Source organism: Apteryx mantelli, chromosome 5 (assembly GCF_036417845.1).
Source record: "Apteryx mantelli isolate bAptMan1 chromosome 5, bAptMan1.hap1, whole genome shotgun sequence".
In the NCBI taxonomy this organism is placed as follows: domain Eukaryota; kingdom Metazoa; phylum Chordata; class Aves; order Apterygiformes; family Apterygidae; genus Apteryx; species Apteryx mantelli.
In genome coordinates this window covers 25,076,628-25,103,680 of record NC_089982.1, presented here as the reverse complement: position 1 = coordinate 25,103,680, position 27,053 = coordinate 25,076,628, and the positions used below count along the sequence as shown (strand labels likewise).

The following is a 27,053-nucleotide window of genomic DNA, read 5'->3' as shown; positions in this document are numbered from 1 at the left end:
AACTATTGTGTCTCCACCTCTTTCTTAGATGTCTGACTATAGCAGTGGAGATCTTGAGCAATTAATAATGAGTATTTGATTTTGTTTCTTAATTGTTTTGCTCCCAGAGATATCGGAGTTTGGGAAATCTAGATGTCAAACTCCCTGTAAATATTGCCTTATTGCACCTTTGATTGCAAGTGTCTTGGAGGAAGTTGGGTTTTTTTGAGTTGAACTGGAATGGAAGAATCTGGTGTTTAAATTTAACTTTTTATGCTATATTAAGGTCCAGTAAGTATTGTGAACAATCTCAAGCTAGATATGTAAACACTTGAAAAAAGAAATATCAGTTCTATCATGACATCTTACTTTTCAGATCAAGTTCCCATATAGTTTTCAATCATGGAATTGCTTTAATCCTTGTATTAGGGTTAAATTTATTTTTATTATGTTAAAAGCTTTGTTTTTATTCATATCAAATCTGTAAGTAGAATGTCTAGACTTTGAATTATATTAAATCCACTGCAATTTATTTAAGGATTACTTATTTGCAGATATTTGTGCAGAAAGACCATTAATGTGTTGAGCAATTTGTTCTTGGACAGCAGGGATGTGACAGTCAGATGTAACTGGGGGATAATCATAGCATTTATTACTACTGTGTTACTTGAATGTTTTGCTATTTTTAACGATAGAAATTGTTCTTATTTTTGGTGCATTCACAACACTACTTCTGGGTGTGTTGACTGGACAGACTGTCAAATTAAGATGTGCTTAATGTGCCTACTGGATGTTGATACTGTACTAAAGTAGGAAGCCTGGTGAAATGTTCATAGCGAGGAGTGCAGTTCCTGTTGTTCAGCTGTGGTTTACTGGCAGAGTTGCAAGCAATAACAAAGAAGGTCAGACCTTTTTTCAGATATTTTTCAAATGTGAAGTGTCAGGATTAAGGCTTGGGAGTGTATTTGGAGGTTAAAAGATTCTCCCCCTCACCCCCCACTCTGTATCCATATTTCTTTGTTATAAATCAAAATTTAAAAAAATACTGCTTTGTGAAATAACACCATTTTTGAAAACTTAGCCTACCATTGACTGAAGTAGAAAAGGTATTATATTCAGAAGACCATAAGTTGATTCCCTTTAATATGATATCCCAGGTAAGGATTTATTATTGCTTTCAAACAAACAAACAGAAAGTGCAGAGTACAAATAGCATAACTGTTAATCAGTACCTGTTTGCATCAATGAGTCTACCCAAGGCCTTCCCTCCTTTAGTATGACGTTATCAGGCATAGAGACCATCAGTAAATCTAGAAGAAATTTGAGTTTGTCATAGGGCAAATAGCTTGCTTTCTTTTTTGATGCTTAGTAATTCCTTTTTGTGGGGACAAGAGAAATAGGTAGAAATACATGACCTGAGCAGTCATCAGAGAATGCAACACCCTGTCATTTCCTCATCTTAGTCATTCTTATTTTTAATCTTCTCCACAAACATAGCAGATCAATTCTTTTCCTGATCAGAGAAGATCTGGAAATCTCTGAGTATATATTGTGCGTGAATTGAGCTGAAGCTTGGTTTAGAATTCCAGTGCTTACAATTGATTTTTGATGGTCTTTGCTTGATTGCAGACAAACGTGAAACCACTGATGGGTGATGTTACCTTCCTAAGAATTTTTATCACATTGCACTTGCTCTCCCGTTTTTCTTAGTGACACTTCTTCTTTATAGTACAAAAGCCTCTCATTTTTAGACTATTGCAGTAGTCCTGTATGAAACTTTGCTCTTTAGCAAACCATGGAAAATGTGTGGGAAGAATATATTTCACATTCATTATTTCAAATCTGTCTGTGTTTTTCTCTCTTGTCGTTTTATGCCGTTTACGTATTGCAGTATTAGAGAAAGGGACTGCTGCTCATGTTTATCTTGTAGGACTAAGAGTGAGATAGACTGTGTTAGACTCCCATTGGGGAACACCTACTTCCCAAGTAGTCTCACTGAACAATCTATAATTGGGGTCCTTCTTATGAGCAGCTGACTAGTAGCATGAATAATGTTTGCTTAGTTTAGCCCAAAGCAAGAATAGAAATTAATTTTGACCAGCGATACAGAAGTTAGCATGTAGGATAGTATTAATCTTGTCAAAATTTGCTGTCCAAAAGTTTAGGCATCTAATCTGAACTAGATGCCTAGTCTCCTTCTACAATAAATAGAGAAAAAGAGACATTGACGGAAGACAGTTCATTCCATTCTATGACAGGCAAATAAGTTAGGCCCTTTCCAGAGAGCAATTCATCCTAACTTTCTTTCATCCTTGATTTCAGTGAGATTCAGAACAACTAGTTTAGACCAGACATCTTATTTTTAAATGGCTGAGGTCAAATGAGGAGAGTCTCACTCTTGCTCATCTTAAAATACAAATAATTTTTTATTCAAAGAAAGTGTATAAATATCCATATATTTCATACACAGTGACGCAAATTCATCTTTGGACTGGTTACAAAGAGGCTAAGAAATTTATCCTAGGAACTTGGCTGTTGCAAGCACACATTTGTCTTATATGGCCCACAGTTAATCTTGCAAAACCCTAAAACTCTTTGAGGTGAAAGATAAGTTATACGTTTAAAAAAGATTCACAGCACAAAAGAAGCACTTGCTTATGTAAGTGCAAGGGCACTTACATATATTTTGGGCATGGAAACTACAGGCTACAAGTTTAGCTGAAAGAGAATAACCAAAAATAAGAGCAAGAGTGAAATTATTTGGGATCATCCTTAAGTTGTTTTACTGACAATTACTAATAACACAAGGGCATGAGAAGTTGGTTGTATAATTTAGAAAAATACAAAGTTACCAGGTATCAATGTCAGCTCAGAGCTCACAGCCTATGTTACATTGTAAACCAGAATTCTGGAACAATGGAAAATTTTGCAAATCTGTGGTACAAAATAGCTACTCAAAGCCAGTCTTGGTCAGGTATAACATATTGATCTGAAGTCATAGTGTTGCCCTCTACTGGCACCTGCCAAAACCTGTTGAGGCCTTATTCATCAAGTATCATAATCTCCATGATTAATTTCTGAAGGACATTGTTAATAGATTTCAGACAGACTCAAAACCTTCACTTGAACGCAGAAGACTTTGTCTTTAAAGAGATTTGGGGATGGGGGGAGAGAGAAGAGGAGAAGGGGGTACAACCTCTACTTGTCAACATTCATCTGCTTACAAGCTACTGAAAACTTTGCTTTCTGCATTCAAAAGCCCTAAAACATAAAAATGTCAGCTGAATTAATTAAATGTTTGAGCACTGACAACTGTTGGAGTATTTGAAGGATGCAGGCATGGTTTAAAGACAGCAAGGGTTATGAGAGATAATGTCACATTTCAAACAGATGTGAAGCGGCTCATTGAAAACACAACTATGACACAGTAATCATTGTCATTGTCCAAAAAAAGCCAAATTCACACAATTTTGCTTACTGAGAGATGGCAGGGTACAAGAGGGAAAAATTCATATTTCACAAGTACTTCACTATGCAGTTTTTTTGCTGCTGTCATTAACAGATTTATCTAAATAATAAAAGAGCAGAATCTTCTGCTAAAAAAAATGTTTTTTATCCCCTGCTTGAGTAATCCTCTAATGACAACTGCCCTCAAATCTCTGCATGCTCTGTGACTGTATGGAAGTTTTATGTATGACAGTGACTACCAGTGTATCAGCTGTACTTAATTCACGTTGGGTCCTTCTGAAGAAGTGTTTCTGTAGGCAGTCTCCACTTTTTGCAATTCTTTGACATTTTGTTCCCAAGAAACAAAACATCCAGTATCTGTTCACTGAGCAATCATGGAGGGAACACCTCATTTGAAGAAAAGCTGAGAAGAGGGATGAGGCTTCCTTTCTCCAAGTCAAGATGAATGTCCATGTTATTAGGGACCATGAAGCTTTAAATGCTGATCTCTGTTAGTGCGACGCTCTTGCACTCTGATCTTTGGCTTATCAGTGAAAGAGGTCTTAAGTTTTCGTAGCTGTAAAATGTAGATTATCTTACTGGCTTACCTATTTTCCGGGATTGAATTTCAGTGTTAATTAGTGTTTGTCTGACATTTAGAGTATGCTAAATATCTCTATATATGCAAGGATTCTTTCATGGGCAGAACTCTGAGCATTGACTGGTAGAAGGGGCTTTGTTTAACTTGTACTTTCAAATAAAGGTTTGTTACCCCTTCAGCAATATGATTGTGTAGAACAGATTCCATTTTGTTCATGGAAAATAGTTATTATATGTTAACTTGTTGAACTGTGTTTTTGAAATAGAAACAATCTGATATTTGTTCTTGAAGCTCTGTATACAGGAAGAGTAGATACTAGAGTCAGATTCCGGTACACTGCCTAAAAAGTTCAAAAGTAAAATGCCCTTGGGGAATTATAAAGCTTTAAAACTTTTAACAAATTATGGAACTAGCTCAGAAACTCTTCATTGTATGGTTGTGCGTGGCTCAGTATTCCCATTACACTAATGTGGGTTTGGTTAGATCAGCAAAATCAATGCTAAATGACACCAGTTTAATGGAGCATTAAACTAACTTTAAGATATGAGATGCTGCAAGGGAGATGCTGGGAGCCTTCTGCTTTCATTTCAATCATAAATTATGACACAAAAGTTGCTGAAACTTTCATAGAAAGATATTAACTAGCTTTTAACACACTTAGGTCAGACACAACGTTAAAAAAGAGTGTATTTTATGTTTAAATTGGATTCTGGATACCCAGAGGGCTCTAATAATGACCAGATGTGAATTAAGAGAAATATTTGGGAGCAGTTAATGCCTAACCATAAAAGTGACTATGTGCAAGCCACTACAGAATGTGGTTTGTGGGTGGGAGGGAAAGGTTAGTGTATTTTTTAATGTCTCTCTGTGTGTATTCATACCTTGCTAGGACAAAATCAAGTAGCTAAGAGTAATATTTTGATCCAGCCATGAATTTTTGTGTAATTTTACTAGTGCTCAGATCTTTCTTTTTATTTGAACTGAGCATAAAGACAAGGTCAGAAAGATATACCTCAGTTTGACAGATAACATGCTGCGAGGCCTTCGTGTACTAAGGCTGCATTAGTAGATTCTGATACTTTTCTTGCTTTCAGGTGAGCGTCCTTACCAATGTCCTTACTGTGACAAAGCTTTCAGCAAGAATGATGGATTAAAGATGCATATTCGCACTCACACAAGGGTAAGTCCTACATAAGGGTAAGTGTAGTTTATTTGCTTTTATGGTTACTTGTCTATGAATTGTGTGTGGGGAAAAATAAACAACTGCTGTTTATATAGAGATTAGGCTACATCAACCAAGATATGTTATACTCCTCAAAACAAGAGGCAAAGACTTTAGGTATTAACTGTTAAATTCTAATTGTGACTCCCTTACTGACCTTCTATTTTTAATTTATTCAGTTTCTTATAGGTTAAAATAATAATAATAGTACTAATTTCTTCCTGTAATCTAAGTTTATCTATAGATATAAGTAATGTGTGCAACTTCCAGTGAGAAAACAATTCTATAAAGGCTTCACTGTTGAAACCTGAATATCCAGTGATTTGCTTTTTACTGTTTCCTTAAAATCCAGTCACCATGAGCTTTTGTAGAGGCTGTACTTTATTAACTGATGACAAATATTAAGCTGTAAAACAACTTGGTGAATTAAGTGACGGCAAAATAAAAGGCAAGTTTTAGATGTCTCCAAGATGATTCTTGAACTTCAAGTCTCAGTTATCACAGAGGTTCTTTATTTTAGAATAAAAGGCTTGTCATGTATGTACATTTACTAGAGGACAAAGGCGAGATCTCAGCCTTACTCCACTATTGCTTGTTCCTTTCTAGCAAGGAGACAGAAAGCTGCCTTTAAACAGCCAGCTGTGAATTCCCTTAGTAAAGGGAAATCTCCAGCTAAAGTAAAGCCAGTCTAGCATTCTTTATCCTACCTGCCTCTGGCTTCCCCATTCACCCCATCGGGGAAAAAAGAAAAAGTTAGAAGCAAATTATAGCCTCTACCAGTAATCCCTTGGGGGCTCTTAACTGCTTGAAGAAGTTAAGGCAGCCTTTAGGCCACACCATCATGTTCCCTATCCGTTAGGATATAGGGAAAGTGGAATTGAAGTTAGTGGTCTCCATATGCTAATATGCACATGAAATAGCTTACTGCTGACTGAGTAAAGATTAAAAACTTAGTTCAAAGCTGTTCTTTAAGTTTCTTCCATTCTACCCAGGTCTTCAGGGTATTATGGGGGTCATAGATAAAGTGTTACCTATCATACCCCAAACTTTAGTTTGGAAGTAATTGGTAGTTTGTGTAATGCTTCCTGGTGGTTCACTGGGAGATGGCTAGTTCCATGATGTTAGCTATTTCTCCCTCTTTCCAGCTGTTAAATCACTTCGAGAAGTGCTAAAAAATCTTTTGTTTTATTACTGTAGCCCCACATTACTGTTGCTGCATCAGGAAAAATTTCATGACCATATATGTTCTACATGGCTGTGAGTGGGAGGAGTGATCAGTGAGGATCAGCTCTGTCTGTAATAATGTAAAGTTTAATTTTTTCTGGATTTGTCATAAAATATAAGTGTACAAAAAATCCTCCGTAGATAAAATGAGAGAAAAACAGTAAGAACAGGCCTTCAGTGCCTGTGCTTATGTATCTCTGTTGACTATAGTGCTTTTCACCAGGTGACAATTTGTTCCAAAATGCATGTTCGTAAGTGAGGTTAGAGAACTTTACAAACATTATCTTCATTGCTTAACAGCAGCAAATTAACTGATAGCCTTTACTTAGTGGAGGACTGCAAATCCTACAGTCTTACAAAATGCAACACTTCAGTGGAAGAAGGTTGTACGTTTTTTTTCTTGAGAATGAAGGTGTATATGTCAGTCTTGATTACCCACATAGTGCAGATAATTATTTTTTAGATGGCAAACATATCTATGAGTGCTTAAAGTCATTTCAAAGTAGAGATTTTAATTGCAATGAATAGAGAGTACTTAAGAGTTGCTCTTTAGCGGAGTGTCTTGCTATGTTTCTTGCTCTCAGCTATGCACTGAAACATAACTGCACACCTTAGCAGAGAATTTGCTCTTTTACTGTTGTTGTCGGGCAGCTTGCTACTATCTCTTTTATGTAACTTGCTGCTTACATGTATTCCCATATGTTATTCCATTTTGTCACTGTTATATGTAAACACAGAAAACAGTATCTTTGAAATTTGCCAGCTGGCTCTAAAATGCTTTTATAAAGTTGAGCTGAAAGAAGGAAAAACTGAAGACTTATACTGGTGTGAGAATGGGATGAAAAAGAAAATCATTCAAACACTTGTTATGAATGACAGGACAACACTTCAATCAAACAGATTTGTTATTCAGCCAATAGCAAAGGGAAGAGTTAGGAAACTGCATTTTACAGAATGACGATTTCTTGTTAATATATTTAAGCATTATAATTAGAGAGACATTCTGTAGTGATAAGAACATGATAAAATTTGATATAAATTGTCTCAGATAATGTGCTATTGTAGTCTTTAGTCAAAATATCATCCTTACAAAAAAAAAAAAAGAGGTATTTTCTACACAACTTAGTTCACACCAGAGGTGATTATGAGGCTTTCCATGTACTTGAGGTGCTGTGATCATCTAGATATGAGCAGGTCATATTTCACTTTTTTTTTTTTTCTCTCCTGTGTGAGAGTATGTTAAGCAGGTCACTGGAAATCTTTACAGTTGTGGTAGATGAATAAAATACGCAGGTACAACATGATTTTGAGATCTTGGCTTGGGGTTTTGATTCTTTTTGCTCTCATGCTGTTTATGTGCTACTCTTCATTCCAAAGCTTCGCGGTGAAGCTCATTTACATGTCAGTGGCATTTTATATTCATTTATCCCCAAATAAATATTTTTTACTTTGCAGTAATAAGAATCAAAACATTATTAGTGTGTTTTGAGAACCTAAGCCTGTTGCTAATAATTTTGCTTCTTCCAAATTTCCCTCTTCTGCACACTTCAACACCGTATTTAGAACTGGATAGCTAAAAATTAGTATCTTAATAGGAGAAAAAGAGAAAAAAATAACCAGTATTAACAAATGTTATTAACATCTGCAAGGCTTAATGTGAACTTCGACAGATACTAAAGACAGAGGGAATGGTTATGATGAGTCTGTTCTTCTGCAGAGAATTGTCCATACAGTATCATAGGATAATAAGTTCTAGTTTAATTGTTCTAATGACTAAATATTAGTGCAAATACAGGGAAATAAATATGTATTTAAGGTGGTGTATTTCATACATAAATAAAAGAGAACAGAGTGGTGAAAGGAGTTTGGATGTATTTGGAGGAAATAAGAAGGAAAAGAAGTGGGGAAGAAACTACTGAAAATTGAAAAAATTATTTACAAGAGCACTTGAGTGTTTGGCAAAAGTATGAATATTCATTTAATATTTATAGTAGCTTGATGCTTGTCGGGAATGTAGCTGTCGTCATTCAAGATCTCACTAAGAGACACTGAAAAACTTAAATAATTGATCCTTGTATGTGTGGTGTTGTTTATGTGAGATTTTTGAACTTAGCATGTAGAGAGAGAAAAAAGTAAAGAAAATCCAGAAAATCATTATACAGGAAACAAGAAAGACTTAAGTACAATAAACTGCTTAATGTCGGTTATAAAATAGCTTTGTAATATCAAGACCACTTGCCTTGAGGGTTCTCTGAACACAGGGACAGTAACAATGTTCAAATTCTGCCACTGTCTGAGATGCAGAACTTTTGACAATTACTGCCATGTAGTTTAGGAACAGGCAGGTCTGTAGTCATTGTCTGAAGTATTCACTCTTTTTCCTCCTAACTTCTGTTTCATTCTTCTCAAGCAGGCGTATGCTACCGACTGGAGGACGCTGTTACAGGGGAGGGGTAGGATTCAGCAGGAGTCTTGCTCATTTGTTCAGGTTCTCCCCTTACTCTAGTTTTGTAGAGGTCATCAAGGCTTAAGGAGATTAAAGCGGTTTACCTTAAAAGGTTGGTAGCCTCACATACATGTAGGTAATTCTGATTACCTGTATTGCTCACTTTGAGCAGTTAGATCTTCAACCAAGAGAAATAGCAGCTGAGGCGAAAATTCTGATCTATTCATGTGTAAGTCTTATTTTGCAGAGAGTGCACCCAGTCACATTGTAGTACCTCTCTGGTGCTCAGGGTAGTCATGGTCTGATGCTTCATTCTGGAAACCTGTGGCTATGTCTATGTTAACAAGTAATGCAATACATTATGTAGGAGTATATGTAGAGTGAAACAGTTGGTGCTGAGGATCCGATGTTCATACTGTATGTGTTTCAAGGATTTTACTGCAGATTACCTGTAGCCTGGTCCTATAGACTGAATGCACAATAGTGCTCCCTGGAACACACCTTCTGGTTTAATTTTGTCGGAAAGGAATCCACATTGTGCAGTCCAAAATGTTTTTGAAAGGTGTGCTGAAGCACAGTAAAAGGGGACATTTTGGGAGATTTGCTTCAAAAGTGCGCTCCTAATCTGAATGAAAAGACTAATGTAAATGTATGCTAACTGTACTATGCAAGAACTTTTCCAGTGAAGAAAGATTATACCTGTGCAGGAATAACTTGAAACTCTTAAGTGTGATACTAATTCACTATAGCTTGTTTTGTGATCCTAGGCCATTTAAACAAAGACTAAAATAAAGACTGGGTAATAAAAGTGTAGTGCATTTGCCAGGGTATATTTCTCTTGGTTCTAAGAACAAGAAAAGCTAGAAAGTCAGACTAGCAATTTCTCTCTTCAGGTGTTTGATTTGCTGTTTTTTCAGGACAAAATATTGAAAGGGTATTGCCTATCATGTGATTGCTACACCAGCCTTACTTTTTACTGAATTAGTTAATCTCATGATTCAGAGAAGGTACTAACAACTTTTAGGAGCCAAGCAGAATCTCCTGGAAATTGGGTATTGTTTTTTCCTTTTTTTGTCAAATTCCTCTGATACTAATCACTACTAGAAATAGGGTGTTTGTTAGAGTGTGCTACCACTGTTATTTCCAGCAGTCCTGGAAATTAGGTGGACTTCTTTGGACCTGACTGTGTCTTATTCCACATGTCCAGGGTTAAACTGTTTGCCAGCATTGTAGTCAAGAAGAAGAATCCCCAAATGCCAGATTGTTAATGACTCTTCCATCTTCTGTAGAAGGGAGTCATGGTAGGATATTGTCCAGTTGTCCACTTCCAAGGATCATCAAGACATCTTTCTGCTTGCAGGGGATCAAGAGTTTGGCTAAGCCCTGATTACTCCCACTCTCTTGCTGGGAGATATATTGCCATTTGGGAGCTTCTGGTCTTTGATCACAAGATCTTGAGTCTGCTATGTGTACTGAGGCAGTTTGTGGCTATTGTGACATGTAAAGAGGTGGAAATGATGCTTTTAGGAAAGCTCCTGGTCTTGAAGATGTTTGTGATAGGGATCAAGGTTTGATGGCCTTCCGTTTCTAGTGCTGTTTCAGCTTGCCTTTGGTTCTAACGCAGCCCATCCAGGTTCCTTCCCGGTCAAAACTAGCCAAATGTAAGACAAGCATGGAAGCTTCTTGAAAACTGTGCAATTTTCAGTCTTGAAATTATGATGAACTGTAATATTTGGTATTCTGACTGATTTGTTGCTTCGCCATGTTGTTATCTCTTGCCTTTATTGATATCCTTTCAGAGTTTACTTAAGAAGCACCTGGAATCCAAGATCCCTAAGTAGGATTTTCTTCCCTTTCAAGCATCTGAAAAGGACAGACTGTGCACAGCTCTCCTTAAAAGGGCAGTTTATAGCTGTCAGGTAAAATCAGGAAAAAGACAGTATTCTAATACATGCTGTGCTGAAAAATAATGCTAAATAGAGTTAGTTTTCACTTGTGTTTAAGGTTTGGTAGAAAAATAGAACCTCAAAAGCTGACAGGTGTCCTTAATTAACAGCATCTCCTGGCTTCCCTAGCACAAGAAATGTAACTTCTTTTTCATTTCATATGCTTGTGGATAGCTGCTTAGAAAACTGAAATAATATCCCATTTTTCCCCACATAAGAAATCTGTGTAATGTAATGATAATGCGAAGCATTTGCAATGCTTTCGTTCAATGAATCCAGCACTCTGTGACTATACCAGTTCCTGCAATCAAGGATTGGGTCATTGAGAATCTCGAATTTGGAATACCTGGCTCACAGGAGGTTCAGAATTTAGTTTAATACACATTTAAGATAGCACACAGAATTCATTATAAAATATCAAAGGACCTATATTCTGCTGCATCATCTCTAAGAGTTGAATATTTTAAGATTTAGCACTATGTATTACTATGTAATGGGAAAATACAATGTGTTGTATTTTTTTCCTTTCTTTATTCTTTCCTGCGCTTACATTTTATTTTGAAGTTTATTCTTGCATGCCTGCTGCAACATAATTATTCAAAGAATAGAGTATAAATCCAGAAAGTATTTTTGAATCAATTAAGCCTATCAATGTGGAAAAAAACATTTCCATAGCACCCTTTCTCATGGGCCATTCTTGTAGATATCTCGAAAAAACATTCCAGTCTTTTGGTCAGAAAATTGTGAAGTAGCTTAAACGTAATAATATGACATTCAACAAGGAAAATGTCATTGCAGAGATGAAATCTACATATATTTTACCAGTGGGATTAAGTGCCAAACCTGATCCTGTGGATCAGGGAAGACTGCTCGAAAAACCATTGTAGAAAGTTGATTTAGGTCTGGCAGCTGCTAAACTGAGTGCAACCTGGGTGGCCACAGGTGTCAGCTCTAACACTGGAGTAAACAGAGAAGGTAAGCCAAAACCCCTACTTACAATGTAAGAAAATACCAACTACCTAGTATTAAAATGTCACCTGAGTGCTGATTTGCTTCTATAAAAGTAGATGTGATGGCTTGATTTTTTTTTTTCCCTGAAGAGGAAGAAATATAACAGCTCAATGAAACATAAATGAGAAACTTATGGAAGTTATTGATGAAATGTATTTACAAACCATGAAAACTTTGAAGAGATATATGTACATTTCCAACCTTCACAGTGAAGTAAACTTCAGCTTTTCCTAAGGCTTTATTCAGCACCTGCCATATTATATATTCTGAGCTTAAACATGGAGAAAAAATTATTGTATTTTACTGTAATATAATTGTTAATGTTTTTAAAAGTAATCATATATATATATGTGCCCAGAATTATTGTGATGTTAAATCAATGTTTTCATTACATCTGAAAATGTAGTTTTGTTACATTAAGTTTCAGATTATACATAGCAGTGATGGAAAACAGTAAGAGTAGAAGCCATTACAAGTGCTTTTTTATCACTTGAATTAAATTTTTCATATTCATACTTAGAAGGTGTAATAGATGTCATTTTTGTAGCTTGTTTAAAAAATCTGAGTTCTGCTGGTTGAAAGGCCACTGTTTAAGCATGCTTAAAAAAACGCCTAATGTGCAGAGACTACTCTGTAAGAAATAGAGCAGGTCAAGTGATATACATTGATTTAAAAAAAACAAACAAACAAACAAAAAAACCCCACCACAACAACTCCCCTCTCCCCTTCCTCTCCCCAAACCCCAAACCTATTTTTGTAATTATGCAACTAACTTTATTTGTCCACACTTGAAATGCTTGGCCAGTATTGATATATCTATCTACCTATATAGCTACCTATATATATGTATATTGCATGGAACTGGTTAATAGATTGTTGATGTTATGTAGCTTCTGGACACTTAAGCTGTCAATACCCACAATACTGTCTCAGAAGCTTTTCTTCTTATTCTTGCTAGTTCCTTTTAAACTAGGCAGCTTGGATACCTTTAGCAGTGCAGCCTCCATAATGCAAGGATTGGCCTGGTCTAGTGGCCTGAGTATTGGGTGTATTTTGAAGCTTACTCTTCAATTCCTTAATCCCACAGTTAGTTTCTTAGTAGCAACTGAGTGTCTGCACAGGCTACAGTCACGTGAGCGGCTTCGGTGTAAAGATATCCTTAGAAGTTGAGGACTCAAGGCCTGACTGCAGTATGTGCAAGAGTTAACTGACTGAGTTAATTTGGACTTTTATTAATGAATTCATTGGAAATAGTATAAGTAATGAATGAGCATGGAGCTAGACAGCCTTTACGAAGGTTCTTCTTCCAAGTCAGTGTTTTAGCTTGCCAGGATAGTATGGGAAGCAAACTGTCCTCATCCTGGACCTGAGTGAAAAGCTCTCTTCAGAGCACTCATTTGGAACTGGATTTTTTAATCCAGAAGAACAAAAAAAACTTTAATGCAAGAAAAATATTGAAGACTGTGTCATAATTTCCCTCGTTCTGTATTTCCTAGGGATTATTTGAGTTTAAGAAAGCTTTAAAAAAATCATGTGTTCTAGAAAGAGCATACCATGCCATTCCCTGCCCCCTCCATAAAAATATATGGTCTTCTATGCACAAGACAGTTTGTTATGAAATAATATATGCGGTGTTGATTGAATTTTGAATTTTTTTTCAATATTAGATTCTCCCTATATTTCCCCATTGGTGAGACATAAGTGAGTTCCCAAACATCTGTCCACCTGAAGATGATGATTTTGCCAGTGGTATGGTTTCTTTGCTTGTGAAATCTCTGTTTGTATACAGAATATAGAAGGTTTGAATCCCACTGCACCTATATTTTTCACATTCTTTTTTATGTAATGTGGACTGATGATCATCTTTCCCTGATAGAGGGAAAACATTTTTTGTATTGATATTGTTCTTCTTTCACGAACAGATCAGCATGTGTTCAGTTCTTATCATGGCTGATTAAATAACCCTCCTTCACTAAATCTTAGGGGTAAAAATGACTTCAATGGTTAAAAAGAAAATTTTGCAATTAATTATTGGTGGCAAATAGGCAGAACTGCTGTGGAAAATGGGAAGTTACTGGTATAGTAAGTCCAATTTACTGCACTTCCTAGAAGTTTTCAAGAAATGCAGTTCTTCTGACAGGCATTTCAGTGAAGATTCATGCTTTATTCATTATAAATGTTCTTATAAGAATTTCAGGTTTCTAGTGAAAAGCCCAAATTGAAATAATGGTGAACTTTTCTAACAAAAACACTTTTACACTTTTAACAAAAGTGTCATTTTTATTTAAAATTGCCAAAATCCTTTCACAATTGTTTCAGCAGGAAACTTTCTGTGCCTGTTGTAGTCACTGGAAATATTTTAAAAAATATTTTACTTCTTAAGTCTGAAAGTTTTTACTTCTAAAGTGATTTATTAGCAGCCTTTCTCTTGTTTATTGAATTTTAATTGTTGTAAGATTCAATACCCTGCTACTTCTGTAGACTTATAAATTTTCATCAACTTTTGTTTTTCTGCGTCAACATTACTTCAATAATTTAATTCAAATCTGATCGTTTAAGTAGGCCTATGTCTGTGAGAGAGCCACTTGTCATAGCTTCCAAAAAAACCTCCAATTACTAAGAGAGCATCTTGTTACTTCTTTCATATTTTTCACACTTAAATACAAAACTGGACTCCATTAACTGTCACCATCTGTGATCTTAAGTAAATTGGTCTCTCTTCTCAACAGCGGGTGTGTTGCTATCTAGCAGAAAATATTGCTGATATTGTTTTCTTGATATTAATCAGCTTAATGGTCTTTATAAGGCTGAAATGTAAATTTAAACATCATCTATATAAGCAGCCCTTACTCTAGAAGGTATTGTGCTGTCTTTCTTACCCCACTGTCCCTCAATTCCATGTGAAACTCTGATATAAGTCAGAAGTAAATCTGCTGAATTCAGTAGGAATTAAAAAATGAATATAATAAGAGAGAAGATTAGATCCTAGATAGTTGTGGGGTTTTAAATTACTCTGTATGCCAATGAAAATCTTAAAGCCAAAAGGGATCATTGAATAACGCTTCTGTAGTCAACAAGCTTATTTTCTGAGTAGTGTAAATCTGCAGTCAACTTAGTAAATTAATTTAATCAAAAAAGTAAAGAGTAAGGTCCCCTGAGTATGGGTTCACCCAGTGCTGACTCGATCCTGCCAACTTGGAATGAGTTACCAGAACTTAACTCTTTCTTATTTATTTGAATTTTGAACTATGTTTGTTGGAGACAGTAGTGTCAAGCTGGTGTTTTTCTTTTTGCTTTTGCTGATGAGCCTGTGTAATAGTTCCAAATTCATATTTAAAAGGCTATTTGTAGATACTTGTACCAACATCAGTCATGTTTTGACCTGTGTAATCAATTGTACCGTGTTTATCACAAATAACCCTGCATGCCAGTCCTAAGTTAATACATGGAATGTATTTATATTTCTTAGGGGAGATGTAGGCAGCTGCAGCAGCAGTTAGCAGTTCAGATATTCTGCATTTAAGTATTTCCATCTGCCATAGTTAGCATACCCTGTACACATGGTCTATCAATCTGTTAAAGGTGGCGTTAAGTGTCCATGAGAATCGGTCTTGTTCTGGATGCTTTCTAATGCAAGGCACTATTTGCGTAGGATCCAAGGTAGTTGTTTGTGATTCAGCTATCCAAAGGCAAGGAGAAAGTGTGTATTAGAGAGCAGGCACCGTTTTATTTGTCACACCAGTTAAAATGTTGAATTCCTCTCATGTTTTAACACAGTGAAGCGAAAATTTTTCAAGGACCGGAACTTAGGAGTTAGCCTGCCAGTTCCATTGCCAAGCATCTTCCTGAGTGCTGAGTCCCAGCTGGGTTGGCTGCTCTTAGCTTAGAGGCCAGAAGGTTATAAAACACGATCTGCATATTTCTATTTATAACTGATTTACTTAAAAATATAATATTAAATCACTTCAGTATCAGCTACATCCTGTCTCTCTCACTCTCCCTGCTCCCTTCCTCACTTATATCATCAATAAAAGAAAACACATGTAATCCTTTGGCTTTCCTGTCACCATAGCCATGGCCTGGCAGATGCTTTTTGAACAGAGGATGGATTTATAGTACCAGCAGTTGCAGTCTCCTCTGAAGTTAGACATACATGATCTTCCCAATGACCTTCTGTTTTGTTGATATTTAGCAGGTTTTTTTCCTTAGCTTCATGTTTTAAATCTGTCCAGCTTTCTTGTAATCTCATCAATGTACCTATTGTCTTTTTATAGTGGCATTAATAGTCTTTCAGACTTGTTGCTATGGCTTTTTATTTGTATTTTCTGTACAGGAGTGGTGTTTATGCCAAGCCGGCATCTTCTTTTCCGTGTTTCAAATGTAGCCTTCTCCAAGTACTAGTATAATGCAATGGAAACTAAGTTTGAGGGGAAAGGGGACAGGGGATGGAAAGAGGAAAGAAAAAGCACAGAATGTTCTGTTTTGAAGAAATTGGTCTTTGAGGTTGATGTCTTCTTTGAAACCAACAAAAGCCTGTAGCTCTTGAGAGAAACTCAGGACCAAGTTTTTTCCCCGACAACTCTGCTGATTTTACTGTAATGGACATGAATGTGAACGAAGGCAACTTAGTGGAGAGAGAGGAGAAGGGTCTGATGTGAATCAAAATTGCGTCTGCTGAAGTCAGTGGAATATACAGATGTAAAGAGATCTAAAATTAGATCAAAGACAGCTTTGGATATGTTTCATGCACTACATATGTGAATTCGAATATAAATGCCAAGAGGATGGTTAGATGCCCTTTTTGCAACAGAGAATAATACAAATAACAGCAACCAAATACCCGAATATAACCTCGGGAAAGGTATTCCAGCCCAGGTTTGTGACTTTAGCTTCCCGGAGATTATTATAGCTCTTTCTCTAAAGTGGAATTGAGGCATTACTGAACTCTGAATTCATTTAACTCTCTGAGGCATTCATTTAACTCTGAAATGGATAAGATAATTATAATAGAGTTAACTCTTCGGTTCCTTGTAGAACAAGACAGTAAAAAGGAAGCAAGTACAGCTGGTGCAGTTTGCAATACTGAATGTTTTCATAGGTGTTTAAGATGTACAGATCACACACTTTACTTTGCACTTTCTGTGGAACAACCTACACAGAGAGTAAAGATTGTTTTCAGAGAACTCATAGAAAATGTGGCTTATGTTAACCACAATGCAAAACCAATTAAGGGTGTGTTGCAGAAACCTGCTTTTCATATGGGTTGTCCGTACATTTCCTTAAAAATTACAGGTCTGCTCTATGAAGGTTTTAGTCCAGCAAAAATCACTTAGACATAAAGTTTTTAGTTTAGGTGATCATTTTTTAAAGATCATTGTTTGACAATAAATTTTTGTTATCCTCTATATTGAAGGATCATGGAAATTACAAAATTAAGATAATGATTAAAAGCCACAAAGCAGACAAACGCTCAGTAAGGAGAGTCTTGCACAGAACAGCTCATTATTGGCTTCTCTTTAGACCATTTTAATTATATACAGCTGGTCACTGTGTACTCAGCCTGTGTCAGTAAAAAGATTTGTCTTGCATCATACTGAAATGTACTTTATCTCATAACTTACTCTCATCTAAAATTGAAACTGCTGAAAAAATATTTTTCCCTATGTGCACAGCTTATGACCTTGTTCTGGCAGGCTAGAGTATTCCTGTCACTACAAGTTGAGACATTTGTGTCCATGATGCTGCCTTTTCTAGGAAACCTCCTGCGAGGGCACTCCACAATGACTTGCAAAATGCAGAGCCCAGTCTTCACTCCTGCTGAGACCCCTGGACACTACAAAGAGCTGCCCTAAAGACAGAGCTTGGGACTTAGCCCAGTGCAGCACTGATTAAGAGTCCGTTGTATTACTTGTATGGTTTATGCTGAGTATCTGGCATGATTCAGCAATATATGGAGCCCTGGTTGTCCCCTCCATAGGGACATACGATAACCAGAGAATTTCTTCATAGCTTCAACACCTAACCCGAGTTCTTACTTCCACTTATCCTTGGATCCCACAGTATCTCCCAAAAGATCATAAAGAATAATGCCTATTATTTGTTAATTCAGGGAAGCAGCGTTTTCATTGCCTATTGATTTTTAGTCTTTCTTTTAATTTAATCTTGTAAAAAAAAATCCACCTTATTTACTTTGTTGTCTAAAATACACATCTCTTGAACTCAAGCAATATGGAATTAGAGACCACAGAAAAAAAGTAGTGTGAAAGAAGTATAGTTATTTGACTTTGAAAATTTAACAGTACCTCTAGAGCATCAAAATCTTTAGGGAGACAGTGTGCAATGCCGTAAGATTAAATTTTACATTTAATTAATCTGTTTAAATGTGTTTTTCCCTGTTGTTTTTTATAACTTTAGTGGAATGAAGGAGGAATTACACCTTATGTATAACTTTCTATATTAAGGAAGAACTTTAAAAGAAGAAAATCATTATATAAGTGGTTATCCATACATACCTCTAATTATTTATTTGAGGTCAGTGAGCTTGCAACTCTTATAACATCATGTGTTACAGTAGCTGCTAACCAATAGTTCTAATAAAAATACAGATGGCTTGGTTGCCATCTGCACCACTTTTGAGGTTCTGCAATGAATATATGATTAACCTTCTGTCACCACTTTTCAAAGTAAGGTTTTTCTCTTCTACAAGCTTTCCTTGTCCCTCCACTTCCTCCCCTCACGTCTCCCTCTGCTTGGAAACCTGCTTACAAGCCTGAGGTTTTTAGACATCTAACTTTTCTTTAAGCTTTTATGGAGGATGAAGGAAAGTGCATTGGAATGTTATGTTTTTGTACCTTTCACGTTATGGAAAAACAGGCTCCCAAAATGGGTGGGTTTGAAAGACTGGAACAGACAATTAATTCATAAGTGGTGTTGAAGTGGAAACTGTCAGGCCACAGCTTTCCCAGCTTTCACTTAATCATTTGAAACTCATTTTCTGTTGTTTTCACTGACTGTAATTCCTTAGAGAGAATATAAAACTTGCACCATCCAGCATGGAATTCCGCTCCCTTAATGACTTGGGCTCTGTGTTGACTCACTTTCACTCACTTTCATTCACTGTTGTCATTTCGTACAGGAAAAGCCGTACCAATGTTCTGAGTGCAACAAGGCTTTCAGTCAAAAGCGAGGCCTAGATGAGCACATGCGAACCCACACCGGAGAGAAGCCGTTTCAGTGTGATGTGAGTTGATCTATCCCTTTGTCTTCTTGACTTCAGTGCAGGATTAAGACTTAATTTTCAATGAGAATATTGTCCTTGCACTTTTTGGCTGTGGCATAAAGTTGCACCTCTTACGGTCTTTGATTGCCTAACTAATGAAAGACCATTCAGGGAATTTTATGTACCGTTTTTAGTTGCCAAGAGCATTGCACACACTTTTATTTTATGGTTTTAGATCCCTTAAGAGTTATTTTCACCATTCTTAATACAATTTGGATGTTGCAATGTATGAATTCATGGCAATTGGGATCCCTTGTAGTTGTATGACAGGTTAATGGTTGGAGATTAGCCTATACAGGAAAAGTTATTTAATTCATTACATGGAATCTGAATGCTTCTGTTACTGTTGAGTAACTCAAATATGAATTCAGAATTTCCAGTTTCTGTTTAATGAAATCTGGTCTGTTTTTTTTCAGCATCTGTTCATATGTTTTTTATTGTTCAGTGAAGAAATCATTAATGCTTTATATGCTTGCAGTGTGAGATGCAGCATGTCATATTACAGTTCACAGATCACTGCCAAGTACCTTGCAGTTAGCAAGCCCCATCCTGTATACAGTATATCTCACAGCTTTTAAAGGGTATGTGGGAAGGCTAAATATGCAGAAACTATTGGGAAAGAATGTCATTCAGAATTATCAATTGCCAGAATTTAAGGTGCTGGTCAAGGGTTTAGCGAAGGGCATCAGTTGTAAGAATTGGTATAGTTCTTTGTTTTGTGAGTCTAGCTCTTCATAAATTAGTCCTGAGAAGACCTCCAGTTTTCAGTTATATCCTAGATGGCTCAGTCTGAACAGTTGTAAATTTGTTCATAAATTTCCAAAATTAGATGCAAAAGTAGAATAACCATTTGGCATGAAAGTTGCAAGGTTCTATTAATTGATCTGACTTTTACAAAGTACTCTGGTGACATTTCTTTGAAAATAAAATATATTCATTTCAGGAATAATTTCAGATACAATAGTAGCAATTTTATTAAAGTACAAGTCAGGAGATTTGCAATATTCTTTTGCAATAATCTCAGCCTGGCTGTAGGTAGTACCTGAGGATTCTTCTGATTCCAAATCATAGTCAGTAACTTTCTAGCTTTAAGATTGCTGTACTGTTTATCAGCTGTTGGCTAGCTTGCAGTTAAGTACAATTTTTCTCACACTGTTTTAGGTAACGTCACTAGTCTGGTCTTAGATTTGCTATATGCTTTGTGAGACCAATTTGGGGGTTTTGTTATATTTGGTCTTTTTTTCCTCCTTTAATTTAAAATAGGAGAGGCATGTAAATTCACTTTCCTGCTTGACTATTTATCTTTTCCTCATTATTCGGAACTGTATTTTCTCTAAGAATTCCTAGGTACCTTCTCTTACTGGAGATTTTTTTATACTTTAGATTAATGTCCTGTTTCACCAAAATTACTCTTCAGCACTTGTCTTTTGCCAGCTGCACACTGCAGAGATTGCTGCTTTTCAGGGTTTGGACACACAGCAGTTGGCCTTTACTGTTCATTCATACACTACTCAGTTGCCCAAGTGCCTATAATGGTCTCCTGTGTAACACATAGTTGGACAGCACAGAAAGTTTCTCTTCAATAATTACTCTTTATCTCAACTGAATTCCAGTCTGGAGGATGCCAGAGGCATAGGAAATGTTAGGCAGAGCAGACCATTCCTTCAGAGCTGTCTCTCACATTGCATGTTACCAGATGATGTTTCAGCAGAAGATGATTCATCAGAAGATGAATCTTCTAGTATATATCACCTGTGTAGGAAAGTGAATTCAACAGAAACGCAACTGTTTTTGTTAGTATATTAGTGTTCTGTTCTTTGAAGACCAGGCTGTTTACGTCAATTCAGAGACAACAGATTATTCTTTGGGGGCAGAAAGGTCAGGTACTGCCTATCCTGGTTTATTTCCAATGCAGTATGTTCCCTACATGGTGCCTTTAGTTGACCCTACACTTACCTTTAAATGTTGGTTATCTTCATCCTCTCTCCTTCATCAAAACTTTGATCATTTTGAAGAGAGTGATTAGAGTTCAAGTGCACATAAGCAAGGATGGTTGTAAATCCATAAAACGTCGTCTGCCTTGTAAAATTGAAATGCAAAGTGAACTCCTAAAAAAAAAAAAAAAAAAGTACTGTTATGCATGAGCACAGCACAAGATGTATCATATATTTAAATAATGATCCTATGCTTTCCCTGTTCTTTTTGAAGAAGGTAGGTAGTAGAATGTTTTAGAGCCTTGAAGCAAAAGCAGGACACATTGTACTAAATCCAGTTGTTATATGAACATTATAAATGAAAGAAAAGTTTCTTATGACTGTTATAAGCCATTTACTTTAAAAATAGAGGAATTGCTTTGGAATTGCATGCCCTGATTTAGAAACACCTGGGAAGTGTCTGGCTGGCTACTTGCCTGAGATGGTCTTATTACAAAAACAAGTTGGCAAATGTGGTAAGAATTTTTAAAAAGGGATCTAGGAGGAGTGCATGGTACTGAGGAGCAATACATTTGGCTTCTGTTTTGAGTAAATTGGTAGAAAAAATCAGTAAAACACTTAGTAAATATGCAAACATTTTGAAATAGAAGGGAATCAGTCTGGCCTATGCAGAGAAAAGTCATGCTTCACCAAACTTGTTAGTGCCCTTTGAAGGAGTCAGTGAAAATGTGGGGAAAAGTAATCTCATTGATATAGTGTGTTTAGATTTTTCAGAAAGTTTTTGACAGCGTCTTTGAAAACTCTTGAAGAAACTAAAGTGTCTTGGGATAAATGGGAATATTTTCTTATGGGTTAATAGCTGTTAAAAGATAAGAATATTGTAATAGAAGATGTTACAGGGGGATTGTGCAGGGATTTTGGCTGGAGCCTTTGCTGTTCAACATTTGTAAATGATGTGGAAAGGGCAATGAATCGCAAGGTGACAAAGTTTGGTTAGTCAGTATGGTTACCTGAAACTGATGATGAATGATAGCAATAGCACCATGTGACGCTGAGTAATAGGGATGATAAAATGTGAGATGATATTTACTGCTAGGTGCCTTATATGCCTTAAACAGACTTAAATGCAATGAGCTACAAAAAGGTTATTACTATTAAAGAAAGAGATGATGGAACTACTGTGAACTTACTGTCTGAAAAAGTCAGCTCAGTGTTCGGTTTTGATCAGAAAATGCAGAATATTAGGTTTTATTAGGAAAAGAATCGAGATCAAAGGTAGATCATCCTTGTGTTGCTGTGCAAGACAGTAATGCTTCTGCATTTTGAATACTATGTGCAGATATTCATCCCATCTTTAAAAAATGATATGAAACTTCCAGGATGACAAGGACAATCGGAGATGCAAAATGGCTTCTGCATGAGAACAGTTGCTGTTCATTTGCTCTTGTGTTTGAACAAGATACAAATATGGAATCGTGAAGCATCACATTCAAAACAAGGAAGAGAGAGTACTTTTTTCATACAACATACAATTAATCAGGATAATATGGAAGCCAAAAGTATAAATGGGTTGGAAAAGAGATCAGACACATTCATAGGCTATAGTTTCACCAAAACTGCTTAAACAAAGCTATCCAATTTTAACTTCTAACTGAGGAAATTTCTAAAGTACTGATTTGCCAAGGCTGGGGGGATTTATCAGAAAAAGGTTCAGGCTGTATTTGCCCTGTTTCTTAATCCCTTTTTTGTTCCCCACTGCTTGCTCTGAGTGGCTCTTAGAGTGGTTCTTTTTGTTTCATGGACTTAAGTTGTGACATTTCCATCCTATTCTACATTTTAATGTGTGTGCTATGGACTCTTTTTATTTTCTGTCCCTTGAGTATTTCTGTAAGCAATTTATCCTTCTCTTTTGCAATGATAATATGCAGTTATTGCTGTACAATTGGTATTTATTGGAAATCAGCTTAGTGGAAGTTCAATTTGACATCTTGAATACTATTTGTGACAGTATTCATGTTGGTTATTGCAATTATGAGGTGTATGTAAGATGTACAGAACACACGTTTTATATATGTATATATCCATGATGGGCTTCCTGGAAACATGCTGTGTTTACAAATAGATGATGCTTTTAAATGCTGAGATTTGTGAGCAAGTGTGGTGCTTGTGATTGAATAAAGGTTATGAGTTTACTGTGCGAGTCCTGTGAAAGAGGAATAGAAAATGGTGCTTTACAAAAGCAGTGTTAAGATGAGGCTAGTGGATGCTGTAAGTAACTTTCACTGTAGCATAGTAAAAGGGTGCCTATATGTTGCTTGGGGCTGAGAGAGGTAATTAGGTGTAAGTTTACGGAGAAAAGTGAGTTATAGTTGCTGTATGGAAGTCCTCAGTGTTGCATCATCTCATAAATTCAGAAGTGTTCCATTGCAACAGCACATACAGTGTTCATGTCCGGGGGAAAATTATTTGGGGGACAAAACTTGCCTCTGGCTGTTTCCTCTTTCTTTATGGACATTGTACAGTTTTGCCTTAATTGGCATAAAGTATACATACTACAGGTCAAGATTATCTATTTGGATAGTCTGCTCTATTGATCCGTCTTTCTCTTAAAAGGAGTCAGAGAGTAATCACCAAGCATTTTCATTGCAAGTTTGATACTAATATGAATTTAAAACTTCATTGTCCTGAATGAACAATGAACAATTCTGCTGAATTCTGAGTTTCCTCTGTATGGAAGATGTTTTTGTCTAAAATTAACTTGGACTTCTAAGATCCAAAGCCTGTTGATGTTCCTCTTTATCTAATTATTTGAGCACTGCTTATTTCATTTGTCAAATCAAGAGCATGCTTTCTTAAAAAAAAGAAAAAGAAAAAGAAAAAGAAAAGAAAAAGAAAATTCATGCACACAGTATGTACCTGGAAGCTGAATGCGACAGTAACTGCACTATTTCAGATGACTTGATATCTTGGCTACAGATTTGCATTCTTACTTTTCATTCTAACGTTTCTTGACTGAACCTATTCTTAACTTTTCACTTTGGCTTTGGTACAGGGACTTGTGTAAGAAATGTCTGCTCTTCAGAAGTGACTCCTCTTCTTTTCCCCGAAGAAATGGCTGCTCTTCCCCTCCCGCCTCCCCTCACGTAACTGAGCAATGTGAACTGATTTTTTAGGCACCCACAGATCTCTTTCTGGAGGTCAGGAAGGAAACGTTCCATTTGAGGTCAAATTGGCAGAGGTTTTGTGGTTTTGTCATGATTTTTGCAGCATCCCAGATAGAATACTGTGTTTTTAAAAGCTGATGCAAGTAGGGCACCTCAGTGTGTTGATATTTTGAGGAAAGAAGCTTTTTTTTCTTTTTTTTTCTTTTTTCCTGTGGCTGTGGTACCACTTTTAACATAAGACATTGAAAGATACTAGACAGACTAATAATCCATAGTATTCTGTAAAGGAGTTATTCTTCCAATGACTTAATACATTTATTAAGTGTTGCAAATATGTGTGTCTGTGGCCTCAGTGAGGTAAAATAACTAGCACTGTATGCAACTGAGGTTTTAAAAGCTCTTTTGTCTTAACTGCCTTAGGTTTGTGATCTGTCCTTCAGCCTGAAGAAAATGCTGATCCGACACAAGCTGACTCACAACCCCAATCGCCCGATGGCAGAATGCCAGCTTTGCCACAAGAAGTTTACAAGGAACGATTACCTCAAAGTGCACATGGAAAATGTCCATGGTGAAACTGACAGCTAACTACAGCTTGGGCAAGAAGAATATTTCTCGTGTTCCAAAGTGCTCCATTTGTACATGTACAGACTCCAGATTTCTCACCTGACTAGTGAACACAGTCAAGAGAAACAACTGTAATGCATTCACATATCATTTTTCCTGCTTTGTTTTGTTTTTATCCTACTAGAGGATTAAAAAAAAAAATCACCTGAAGTAAAAATCAATTTGAAAATAAAAAGGTGAAGATAACAGAACTTTGGGACACTTTTATCCTAATTAAAAAAAAGTTTAAATAAAATTCACCTCTTCACTTGCAGCCTTAGAAACATAGGTATTGGTGGCATTACCTGGAAAGTTTGGACATTTTGCAACTGAACCCTTGGCTGTCTGCAACTCTCTATTTCTGTATCTAAGCTTCAGGACTCCATTAAAAATTCTTTAATTGGAAACCGTGCGGAATTTATTGTCATTATGATTGACTACTGATTGCATCTAGGCGTATTTATTCAGATCTTAATGCTATGTTTTATTGTAACATAATTTTGTCTCATTTTATTTACAGCTTTTTGACTTGAATTGGTTCTCAGCATGCCAAAAGGTATGGGTACAGAAGCTGCAGAAATCTTTTGCCTTAATTTCTCTATGAGCATTGAGAAGGATGTAATTTCTTCTGGTAACATGAAACAAGCCAGAAGTGAAAAATTTGAGCAGTTTAGTTCAGCTACTGTATTCATACTCGTCATTGTGACTGGAAAGGCAAGTGGAATTTTAAGAGTGGCTTACAGAGCAGTTACAGTTGTCTAGTTAACATGTATTTGATTTCCTGGTAAACAGCTGGTTTCCAGAGTGTTTCCTCCTGCCAAATCAGACGTCCTAGTTTTTTTCATCCTGATTAATTAGCCTTGTTTTCTTATTCCTGTTAATGAGCACTGGGAAAAATACTGCTTTACAACTAAGGAACAGTCAAATTCTTTCAGATATCATATTAAGAGTTATTTACTACAGTTCTTAAAAAGAGTTCCCACAGGTCCTCTTTGTATCACAATTAGATGACTAAGAGATTTTTATCTAAAAGGACACTAAAAGTGTAACTTAAAAGGGTGATTGCATGTGAAATTCCTGAGTTATCTGCAGTTTGTATTAAGGCTTTGTCATTACTGCAATGTTACATTCATTTTGGACCATTCAGTGTTTTTTAAAATGAACTTGTAACAGCACATCTTGCTTCTGCTAGTTTTCACGTGAAAAAAATTCAGCTTCTTTCTGCACTGCTACAGGGGCCCAGTTGCATTGAAGTGAGCAGCATAATTCTTACTGTTTATTTCTTGGTAGACTTTCTACTGATGTGTTTATCACATGGTAGACTTTCAGTCCTAGAGGAACTGAGGCTAGCAATTGATACATTTGGTGTTTAACCTATACTTCTTTCACTACCAGTAGTTTGGATCCCATTCTACTGCATGGGCATCTACACGTTATGTGTTCAATTTTGAGACCCAACACTGGATCCCAGCAGTAATTCATTCCAAACCCATTACTTTTCCAGAAAATAAGCAGATGATGTTTTATACTTCTCTCAGAACCCAAAGAAAGCCTATCACTAATGAGGGTAATTGTAAATACAGGGTCTATTTCAGAGGGTCTACATGAGGGTTTTTCCTCAACCTCCTTCCTTTCTGTTTGGAATCTCATATGCTTCCTCTCCTTCTTTGGAGAGCTTTTGGTAAAGAGTTTATCAGAATAGTATACTTATAGGGCCAAAGAATTTTAAATTAATGTATTGCTACAATTATTATAAAAATTAATAAAGTTAAACTGTTCAAGTAGCAGAATCAATGTGTACCATATACTGAGATGTCTCATGGGGTATTTTGATTTTTAACTACACATTCTTAATTATCTGCAAGGAGAATTAGATTGGTGATTTTTTTTGACGTGTTGGGAACATTACAAAGGTGACTTTTTTCTGTTTTGCCGTTTTGACAACAATAAAAGCAAGAATTTAGTCATGGCAAATTTGAGATTACATTTTCTTCTACTTTTCTTTCTTTATATTTTTCCTTCTTCCCTCTAATCAATTCAAACTAAATAATAGGGAACAGCAGGAAAAAAACAAAGGAAAAAAGTTCAAAGGTGAAAATTTTCTAAGCACTTTTTGAGGGACAGTACTCTTAAAAAAACAAAAAACAAACAGCGCCCCTCCCCCCCCACCAAAACACCAAACACAACAAAATCCCTT

At 36.2% G+C, this 27,053-nt stretch overlaps 1 protein-coding gene across 10 annotated transcripts in view; it reads left to right on the top strand.

Annotated features, from left to right (window-relative positions):
• PRDM5 (PR/SET domain 5) overlaps positions 1 to 25,268 on the top strand; it is a 96,980-nt gene extending 71,712 nt beyond the window's left edge. For 6 of the 10 annotated variants that reach the window (XM_067297664.1, XM_067297662.1, XM_067297663.1 and 3 more), the window contains 3 exons: positions 5,122 to 5,207; positions 19,012 to 19,116; positions 24,674 to 25,268. In XM_067297664.1, coding sequence (XP_067153765.1) covers positions 5,122 to 5,207; positions 19,012 to 19,116; positions 24,674 to 24,838 — 356 coding nt within the window. In that variant the 3' untranslated portion in view covers positions 24,839 to 25,268. Of the gene's footprint in view, positions 1 to 5,121; positions 5,208 to 10,718; positions 10,839 to 11,663; positions 11,841 to 11,965; positions 12,090 to 13,543; positions 13,626 to 18,290; positions 18,403 to 19,011; positions 19,117 to 24,673 lie in introns of those variants that run through there. The other 4 variants (XR_010884365.1, XR_010884364.1, XR_010884366.1 and 1 more) reach the window with 4 other exon arrangements.
• Positions 25,269 to 27,053: the final 1,785 nt, after the last annotated feature.